Source organism: Macrobrachium rosenbergii, chromosome 5 (genome assembly GCF_040412425.1).
Source record: "Macrobrachium rosenbergii isolate ZJJX-2024 chromosome 5, ASM4041242v1, whole genome shotgun sequence".
Classification (NCBI taxonomy): domain Eukaryota; kingdom Metazoa; phylum Arthropoda; class Malacostraca; order Decapoda; family Palaemonidae; genus Macrobrachium; species Macrobrachium rosenbergii.
The window spans coordinates 50,375,585-50,386,493 of NC_089745.1; the positions used below are offsets into that span (position 1 = coordinate 50,375,585).

Sequence of the window (10,909 nt, forward strand, 5' to 3'; positions counted from 1 at the left end):
GATATGTGCGTGCATGAGCAAAGCCATCTGATCTTTAGTCTAATACAGTGGAATGCTGATCCTGGGATCTAGATGCTGTGCTTGAGGATGTTATATAAAATAATGGGTTTGACAAAAATATTCTTTCATTTACTATCAGGCAATTTACATGTATTTTTTTTCAATTGCAATTGAAAAAAGATACATGTTTGCCTGTACATACAACTGACCTTAGAATTTCGATGATTCAGGGTTCACAAATTTAATTAATCACTGAAATTTATAAACCTTCCAACAAACATTTTTTCAAGCATTGTGGCTCTTTATGTTAAGCTAGAAATGTAAAAAAAAACTAAAAGTTCAGTAGACTATAATTGTGTAAAATACATAAACATCAGTCTATTTTGCCTTTAAAACACAGCACTTTACTGCATACACAAATCAGGGAAAGTAAAAGCTAACAAAAATTCACACTCATACACACGAACCATTGATGACAATGTGCACAGTTGTGAAAAACATGAGCAAATGCATACTGTAAAGAGTTCGAATCATGGAGGAAATTGGAAATCACACAGTACATAAAATATTGTTTCATCTACCGATGAATTTTGAGTAAAGTTGCATGATTACACAATTTTACTGATATCTGTGAAATGCTTTAAAAATTACAGTTCACAAAAGAACTGCAGTTGTGTGCTTTTTGGGAGATCCAAGTATCTTTGCTTAAGCTCCCAGCCTAACTCAAATGTCTGTCTCGTGCAGTGATCACTGAACTAATTTCAACAGTTCTTGTATCTTTACTGTGATATATTTCATAGCTGTCAAGTCTTCCATTTCCATTATGACCCACAAAGCATAAAGCTCTTAGTGCAGTTAACACTGCTGCCAAGAGGTTAATGAAAAAGAAGACCCTGCAAGAAAAGATTGAATTGATAAGTTTTCAACATTCTGTGGGCTCATGTCCTGTGGTTGCCTGCCATTGCAACATCAACCAATGGATGGTACAAAGTATGAAACATAAATGCATGCGCCATTGCTGTAGCTACACCATCAAGTGCAAAAATATTGCATCATGTGTGGAAACATCTAGTTTCCTGTGGCTGCAGGATAATTATCATAAAAAACATTAGATCAAAGGCAAGTATAAGATGAAGGATCTAGATCTAGACTTCAAAGCCAACAAAGACTGGTTTCATAATTTCAGGAGGTTTGGACCCCAAAAGGTCATGATTACTGGAGAAGCAGCTACTAATGACCAAGTTGCAGCCAAGAGGACATTATAAGGTAAAAACAGAGTTGAGCACCAGGTTTAAATGCAGGAAGAGACTGACATTCTTGTTTAGTAGTGATGTCATTCGGTTTGTAATTAAGGCAACCTTGATTTGTAAAGCTACAAATCTCTGAGCCTTAAAGAGAAAATGCATAACAAGAGGGCATGCAAACCAGAACAATTTTCCTAGCGTAATTTCATCAGTGTTTTTTCCCAAAAGTCAGAAGATACCTTGCCCATAAGGTCCTACTGATAACAGAATTGTCTATATGCCTCTCAAGGCACGAAGGACATTTAAGATACATTACAGTCAGAACTTATGGAAGGTATTGTACAGGCGATGGATGGAAGATGATTCCATTAGAGGAAAAATATTAAGGATGTGGAAACCATACAGTACAACTGTTGAAGTTATAAATATAATGGCGAGAGCCACGAAAGCTATCAAACCTTAAAACTATAGCCAGAAAAGCAATCAAACCTTAAAACGATAAAGTCATGCTTTAAAAACTTTGGCCAGAATGTCGATGACCTCACTAGATTTAAACAGAACTTGTCAAAGAAATAATGAAAGAAATTGTGACTATGGCAAAGAATGTGGGTGGGAAAGGGTTTCAAGACATAGATCTTGGGGAACTCAAGATTTAATTGGCTACTGAGCTACTAGAAAGTGACACGATGGAGCTGACCCATGCAGATGCTATAACAGATGAAACATAAGCAGCAGTAGCAGTTCCAGGAAAATTAGATATTACTGAGGAAGGATGGCACTGTTCACTTATCTCGTGGACTATTTTTATGCCATGATCCAGTGATGGTACATTCTTTGAAAGTGAGGGAAAGGGTTGAAAAACAGGTACACCACATACATTTTTAAAGAAATGAAAAGAAAAAGACGTCGAACAGAAATCGCCGTGTATTACCTGTCCACTTCATCACCCTTGCCATCACAGAGGCTCCGAGACCAATCACTCCCCTACCTCATAAGGAAATTGTTAACTAAGAGGAGGAAGGTCATGACGATCCGCCTCTGATTAAGGAATAACTGATAGTAATGCAGTACAGTTAATACTACACATTTGTCTTTTATATGTGTGCGTGTCTTCATGCATAAGCTTAATAACTGTATGGTAACAGTGCACATTTGTGTGTCATCATTGGCATCACTGTTCACTATCACCAAGTCATTAGGGAAAAGATTAAAGAAGTGGTGGAAACCTATTGGCAAATCCTTAAATATGCACAGGATCAATGTATTTTCTAGATTACAGTGAATTTTTTCAGTTTAACAGGGAACTGGTGCCCCTAACCAACCTTAAATTCAAGGGACAACTGTAGTACAGTTCATGATTTTGATTAATACTGTATTAAATTTTATACTGAAAAACAAAATATTTTTCAAGGTAATGTTAAGTTACAAATTAAATTAATATCTTTCACCAAACAGGCAACGCTTCTGCAGAGATATTTCTTACTAGCATTCATACTCAACTAGGTCTACCAGCAAGGTCCAGGTTTCAAGGATTGGTGGTTATTCATTCAAATATCACCTCTCCCACCAGCTTATATATGTTTTCATTGCTAGAAGAATAATCTACTGTACATACTTTTGATACACACGAACAAATCTTATAATGTAATTGAAAACATATTTTGATATACAGCTCTTCATAGACAGTATATTCCTGTTTACAATTTTATGGCACATAGGAATAAAACAAAACTGCATTTACAAGCTAATTAATTTCAGCCATTACCTTGATACTCAAGGGCAGATTTGTTAAGATAGGAGAATCTTGACACAATCAAGATATTATTCTCAAGCTTTTGAAAAGAAAATGTCTTGTATGGTAAGCCAGCATATTATGCCTTCAGTATCCAAAATTCAAAGGAAGGTGCTATTATAAAAGTCATATTACTGCATTTGTCTGTTTAACAGAAAATGTTTCAGCATTTAGCAATACTGAATAATCTTGTAATAGCTCCATATAAAGAATAATTATAGTTGCTTTGCAAAAGAAAATTAACTGACCTCTTGCAATTTCCATTTAAGGAATACTTATAAAGAAGTTATAGTACAGTGGAAAACAAAACTGACTGAAATTATTATACAGATACAATAATGAAATGAAAAATTAATAGCTTTTAAATTAGGAACAACTGCTATTTCTACTTCACATACCTGCCAACATGTGGGGCATATAAATAATATCCAGGACAACAACTGATTGTCTCTATACCCTGTATTGTTAAAATTTTTCATAATAGTGTTTGAAACAAGTACAAGTTCTCTGCTTATTTAAGTTGTGACATGCTTGATCTACAGCTTCACTTAGCGAAGGAGCTCCACAGGTAAAAACACCAATAACTTTAGCCTGTAAAATACATAAACAAAAATACAGTCTAGTACATAAAATATATAAATTAAAGTTAAAAAAGCAAACCATTTGGGGTCAAAAAGGTAACCCAGTGACTTAAATTCTTAAAACTGAGAATTACAAGAGGTACAATGCATGACAGGAAGTGAAAGTATAGGTATCAATTTGGTAGTTCTCATAGATCTTGACCAAATGTTTTCTTCAAGAAGAACTGAAATATCTCCTTTTGTTGCCTCAGCTGACACACACATTTTTCTCAATTGCAAAATAGCAAAGAAGAGTTTCAAATAAAAGTTACATGGATTAAAAAAAATGTAAACTTGAAGTTTATGTACTCTACTTACATAGTAATTGTCTTGGATAGACTTGAATACCAACTCAAAATCTGGGCGGCCAAAATGTGTAATAGCTCTCAGTCCAGTGAACAAAGATGTTCCAGACAACCTCTGAAAATGCTGCTCTGCCAAGTACTGAGGAGTGAAATATGAGTGTTACAATAATAAAACAAATAAGCACAAGCCATAAGGACAATTACTCAATGCAGTGGTAAACATTCCTTATATGTAGCCATGCTATGAAAAGGCAGTCCCTGGTTTACGACAGGGGTTCTGTTCCAACACCACGTCGTAAGCCGAATACAGTATCGTTGTAACCCGAAATATCGTCGAAAATCGTAAGAAAACCTTACTTTTAATCCTTTGGTTGTCTTGAAAATGATGTACCTGCATTTTTATTGAGTTTTTCATAAAAAAACCTCCAAATTTTGACCGTTCTGCCATTTTGGAGCCATATTTCTTCCGTCGGATCGGTGTCGTAACCCCAGAACATGTGTTGTAATCCAGGAAATAATTTTTTTATAAATACAGCATATTTGAAGAGCATCATAAGCTCGGAGCATCATAAGCCAAGCCCGTTGTAACCCGGGGACTGCCTTTTAAAATGACAACTGTGGAATAAATTTAAGTTTACTTTACCTTAGAAAGGCAATAAATTACTATAAGTCAAGTTTTGCAGGCTGAATTAATGACTACTATTAATCTAATTTGGAATTTCTTATGGGTCCTTGGCACTTGAAAAACATGCATTCCTGCCATTTTGCTGGCCTAGTCACATTTAATACTAATAAAAAATATAATAAAATACAAATGTTGGTCCTTAAAGTATTGGTCCTTTTGTGTCATAACATAAACAGTTTTTCCTCTTTAAAAATAAAGTTTTACTTACCGTTTTATTTTTAATAAATTTTAGTAAAATTTTTTTAAAGTCTTGTCTATGACTAACCATAAACAAAATTTCATCAAAGATCCCAGAAAAACTTCAGTTCTTACAGTGAATGCCAATGTGATAAACTCATGCATGGTGTCTAGAGTTTGTTCATTTGACTTAAATACTTAATTACATCCAAGTCCACATTAAGCAGAATAGCTTATGCTAATTTTTTTGCCCTTTTCACAAACTTTTGGAGACAGTTAGTGGTAACATACACCAAATTCATGAAGACTACAGTACTACTTAGATGAAGGGTTGATGGCACCACCACTTATGCAGTACTCCCCAGGCACACCAAACTAAGCAAGATACCTGTTCACTATGTAAAGGTCTTGCACTTTCAATTTTTGTTAAGTATAGGAGGCAGTGCTAATTCATTTCCTTCACATCAGGAGGTTTTTTAATCAAACCTTCATTTTGTGAGGTAAACCTGCATACAAAATCAATACAACATCTACGTAGACCTGAGAGTATCAATTAAAATGACGATGGAGAGAAAAATAAAATATCAGTAAAGAGTATTTTATATACATGACTGTATAATGCTGAACACGGTTGTCGAGACATTTCCACATGTAAGATTGGGTTTCCAACCTTGGGCAGATTTCACCTCCCAGCCTTCTAGCAATTGGTTCGTTTACTCAGCTGGGTTACGAGACTTTAGTAAAAATAGTAAGGTTTTCATTTGCATGAAGACAAGCTGGATGATTTTTTTACAATTAAAATCTCTTTTACAACTGTTAACAACTATAAATACACTACTTGAGGCTCCTTAGCAATGATAATATTCATTACTTGTACCAGTATCATAATTTCTGAAACCCCTTTTTATGCAGGCTTGATTTTTTCAGCATTTAAATTTAGAAGTAACTAAAACAAACCAATACATATCTTACCAGCACTATTGTCCTAAGGTCATACTTTGACCTGAATTGTGTTATAAAAATATGGATATCGATAATGCCGTTACTGTCAACCTCTTCTACTTTTTTGAGTATCTCAGTCATCCATTCAAATTGCTTCTCGCTTCTGGTTATCCATAAGAAAACAACCTGAAAAATGCAGTCCATTAAACAAAATGTATTCTAGCTTCAAAGGCAAGCTTATATGTAAAACTCTAAATCACTGTTCTACTGGCATTCAGATGAACCACATAAAAATTTTGAAAACCAAATACTACACTAGTAATCTGGAAGTGAATATGTTATCCAGATTTTGAAAATAAGGGTACGTGCTTACCCTTCAATAACCATATATATGTACAAAGAATTTCAATAAAAATAAGATTAACTTTTTCATAATTGTACAACCTACCCGTTTGGTGTTGAGAAGACTTTTTGAGCCTTTCAACTTGTGAGCTATCTCTTTGAGAATAGAGGAGAATGGCGTGACACCTATACCACCAGCAACAAAGACTACTGTTTCAAAATTCCACCACATCTCATGGCTTCCTCCAAAAGGTCCATCAATGTAAATCTGCGGAGATGCAAACATTATTATTTTTTTTTTTTTGGTAGAGGGGTGGGGGGGAGGGAGGAACTCAAGTTTCAATGAATACATTTTTTTTTTTTTGGTAGAAGGGGGAGGAACTCAAGTTTCAATGAATACAATGTATGCCTACAGTATTTCCCCAATGCACAAGGGACACTACTTACTGTAGACTTGTGTGACACAATACTGTGTCACACAACAGTACTAAAAATTTCTTTCTAGTGTCTCTTGATCACCAGTGGCACTGGATATTTCTTATTTCTCATCATTTCCCTCTAATCTTTTCTCTCTAGCTATTCCACTTCTTAAACTTTTACTCAAGTAGCCTATTCACCACTTACGTAAGAAAAAAATGTTCATGTCGATTATAGTTCAAGTAGTAACAAAAATGACAAATTTTTGATTAATTTGTATTTTTCCTAACATACAAGCCTGAGGTCCTTACATATGGATAACTTTCGGCGAAGTTGGAAGGTCCGGCCGTTAAACTTTTGCAAGGCGGTTATGGTAACAGTTACCAATGGTGGGGCAGAAGTACCGCCCACACAACCGGTATGCCTTCAATCCCTTCAGTTTACCTTTTGGCCCAGGTAAAAGAATGAGGGGTGGTAAGAGGTGGGCCTTTTATGTAAAGACCTCAGGTTTGTATGTTAGGAAAAATACAAATTGATTAAAAATTTGTCATTTGTTCCTACACGAATACAAATCATCGGTTTTTACACATGGAGACTTATAATTGGAGGGAGGATTCCAAGTAATTCTCTGAACTGACTGGTAGTTCGGCTCACCTGGTATTCTCCTCCTGGTCATGAAAGAGCAAAGGAAGGATACCATACCTATGATCTGTTCAACATGTGGTATGTTCAACTGCCAGACTTCTTGTCACTTCGAGTCTCAGTCCTCCTCTCTCCTTGCTAGAGAGAAGGTAGGAAATGCATCTATTAATCCAAACAAAACTGGATTACAGTCAGGATACTCAGTCATGCAGATCACCTGCATGCACGCCAATCTAGCTCGTGACAGCTAGCACACTTCTTCTGTCCACTGGAAGAGGACGGAAAACAGGAGGAAGATAAGAAGACAGTCCTGCCCACACCTTCTCCCTGTAGCCGCACACCCTAGTTGAGATGCAACCTGTCCTTAAGAGCTGGGTAAACATGACTTATTGAGCACCAACCAAAGATCCAAGGAAAAGGAGTCCAAGGACCCAAGGGCAATTACCCAAGGTAAAAGGATAAGAATGTGAACTGCACAATTACATTTTATCCTAGCACCAGATCAATGCCATAGATCGATAGATGACTGTGGTCCCCTAGAGATGTTGCCTCAAACGTACTGATGACCACCAGGAAACTGCAGGATACGTTCAGAAGGTCATTCCCCTAAGCAGAGAAATGATCCCTTTGCCTATGGTCAACACTCGAAGGTAGGAAGATATGCATGTGAATTTCACAAATGCATTCTACCCCAGTACTCGAACTACATGTCCTGTCTGAATCTGACAGACATATAGAGGACTTTGCCTTCTAGAGAAAGGATCCCTTTGCCATCGTTTCTTGGGCAGCTCGAAGCTAATGAACTAGTCGTTAGCTTTGGTTTCAAGGACTAGATTATGGTGGTAACACTGTCTTTAGTGCCACAGTTCCATCGAAGGAAAATGTTCAATCTAACTGATCACCTTCGAATGTGTAGAATAAACAGATCAGAACAGAGCCGACAACAGGAAAACGAGAGAAGAAAGAGTATGATCACTCTTTCGAGGTTGAGCGAGAACCATAAGTCAAGATCAACCGTCTTATCCCTTGATTTCACCAAAAAAGTGCCATCTCGCTTTTGATTCTTTTTTGACCATCGTACCGAAAGTACTTCTGTCTGTCCGAGTACTACCACTGTCGCAGACCTGCCATGTGAGGACACTAGGACCTTGGAGACCATGTTAGTATTGTGGTGTCGTTATCATCATATTGAGGATTGTAAGCAGCAATTACTGCCTACATCTCCCACTCCTCACATGAGTAACGTGACAGCACGAAGACCAAGGAAAGGGGCGCCAGACACCCTTCCTTGACCGAGTATAGGTTTTTAAAACTTAAGCTCCAGATCAGCTGATAGATATATCTATTCAGACAAGAAACTAAGGTATCTATCAATACGTGTCTGATATCATTCTTTTCCCCTTTTAGCTAGAGACAGGAAGGGTATGCCACTGAAAGATACATTTGTGTACAAAGCAAAATGTTATATCAGTTGGAATACTTCAGTCACGTCTATTCTACACGTCCAGCATCTGATATGTCTTATCTTCCTACCTATCTCGGTAGAAAAGAAGGCAACTAGAAAAGAAAGAGATCAGTGTTTCGATCAGTTACACTGTCCTTATCAGTAAGAGCTCGTCGATACCTTAAGTGAAAGTGGTTTAGCATAGCTAAGAACCATCGTTCAAAATTCCATGAACACATTAGTTCTTCTTGTATACACGTTATTGGTATTAAAACCAATCTGGTAGTAGAAACTGATAAGGGAAAGTAGGCAAGCTAAATCACTTCACGTTGCCAAAGAAGTGGAACTCATGTACCCGTGCAAGGGTATAGACTCCAGTGACAGAACTTGTCTGACATACATCCCTCATCCTGGAATGTGTCTGACTGGCGTCTGTGTTGAGCATGCTACTGCAATAGCACTGTGTACAGAGAAGATGATAGGATAACCCAAGGGGATGTCCTATGGTAAGATGTTCTATGTAGAAACATGCTAAGTACTCTACTCTCAACGGACTTCGCACTGCTTCTGTCTCGAAGTCCTATTACCTGAGTTTATACAGTGGAGTCTCATAAAATAATAATATCTGCCTGTAAACTATTTCGTTCAATTCCGTTATGTTTGACAGACATTCTTTAAGTTAAAAAAAATCCCCACAACTCTGTATTTTTGTTAAGTCTAGTCTCTTTGTCAGAGCAAAGACTACAAGAAACTTTTATTTTTCCATAAGAACAGTAAATTCTTATAGTACTGGAAGAGTGGTAGGATATGAAAGAAGAAACCTTCAACTAAGCCCATTTCTTAAATCCACCACGGTTAAAATGAGGCAGTCTTGGGGTAGAGGAATTGTGGAACGTGGGCAGGCACTTAATATCCTTGAATGACCAGCTATTTCTTGGAAAGAAGGCTGAGTCCTGTAGCTACAAGTAGGGTAGTTTAAGGTCAAAAGATTTTGGTGTAATCCACAAAAGTGAGAATAGCACTCATTATGTAAGATTTCCTTTGTGTTTAAGTTATTCCCTAACAATCTCTAAAGGTTTGGCAACAACATATCTAATAACACAAAGCTAAGGCATACTATCCAAAAATATAACTTAGTGTAGATCAAGTTCCCGGTTAGAAACTAACAAACACAACACGTAAAGCTAACAGATAGGTTTTTGCGTTACTGTACAAACAATTTTCTTCTATACCTGTTGATAGTTATCGTCCTTTTGCATCAGTGATTTGTCAGGGTAAACACTTTTAATCTTGTATGTCCAGGGTCCCACAGCCCGAATATGAACTGTCAAGTCTTTCTCATGAGGGGATGAAGACAACGTAAATGGATGATATTCCTGAAATTATAAAATAGCACTGAAATTATAAAGTAAAAAAATGATATTATTACATAAAATGATTTTCTCAAGATTGGCATCTACCAAGTTTTATGCTTGAATGAAGTACACCATACACCTTTACAGCTATCACTGACATATTAACATTCCAGTTGTCCTTAACATAAAGTGACAGGAAAATAACTGCCAGTTATATTAGTTTTCTGCATCTTCAAGAACACCATTTGTGTTAACTTCTTCATTCAAGAAATAATGTTAAAGAATACTTGGAAATCATTCAAAATCAACAAATAAAATTAAATTTGACTCATCACAACCCCATCAATCACACTAATGCCACATTTGCAGTCTTAAATTTACCAAGGCACACCAAATATTGTTTCACAAAGAGGAGGCGAGCGACCAATCACCAAATCAAGTTCTCTATAAGGATCCACTGGTAGGTACTAACTACCTTCCACCGTTTGAGTCTATAGAGCTGTAAAACAGCTCAGCTAGAATCTCCTTAGCTTTTCTGATTGGCAATCTTGAAAATTTTTTTCTTCTATACCAATTAATTTTCCATTTTCATTCCTTTTTCATCTTTTCATCATTTTCTATATAGTATGTGAGTGTAACCTTTGCTTCTTGTAAATATTAACTTTGGTTCTAGATGCAAGTAACACTGGTTCATTTAAAGAATTTTCAGTTGTGCTTTTCTCTTAAGTCATTGTAATTCCAGCGTTTTATCAAGCCTCCAGTTCATTATATTGGCTATACAGTTTTTCAGGTTTCCTACCAGCAAAAGCACTGCTCAGTAACTTGCAATGAGGTGTGGTTTAGTTTAATTGTGATGTGTCTCTTAATTATTGTGTACCGAGTAACAGTTCAAGTTTAATTGGTATCTATTATAGTTTATTGCCTGTCATCAGCGAAAGTTATCT

The 10,909-nt window shown here is 36.4% G+C and overlaps 1 protein-coding gene across 1 annotated transcript in view; it reads right to left on the reverse strand.

The window, feature by feature from the left end:
- Positions 1 to 332: 332 nt before the first annotated feature.
- LOC136838771 (dual oxidase 2-like) overlaps positions 333 to 10,909 on the reverse strand; it is a 79,808-nt gene continuing 69,231 nt past the window's right edge. Inside the window, exons 28-32 of the mRNA XM_067104274.1 lie at positions 9,843 to 9,986; positions 6,214 to 6,375; positions 5,796 to 5,951; positions 3,975 to 4,100; positions 333 to 3,627 (exon numbers count right to left, since the gene is read on the reverse strand). Of these exons, the coding sequence (XP_066960375.1) occupies positions 3,502 to 3,627; positions 3,975 to 4,100; positions 5,796 to 5,951; positions 6,214 to 6,375; positions 9,843 to 9,986 (714 nt within the window). The 3' untranslated portion in view covers positions 333 to 3,501. The remainder of the gene's footprint in view (positions 3,628 to 3,974; positions 4,101 to 5,795; positions 5,952 to 6,213; positions 6,376 to 9,842; positions 9,987 to 10,909) is intronic.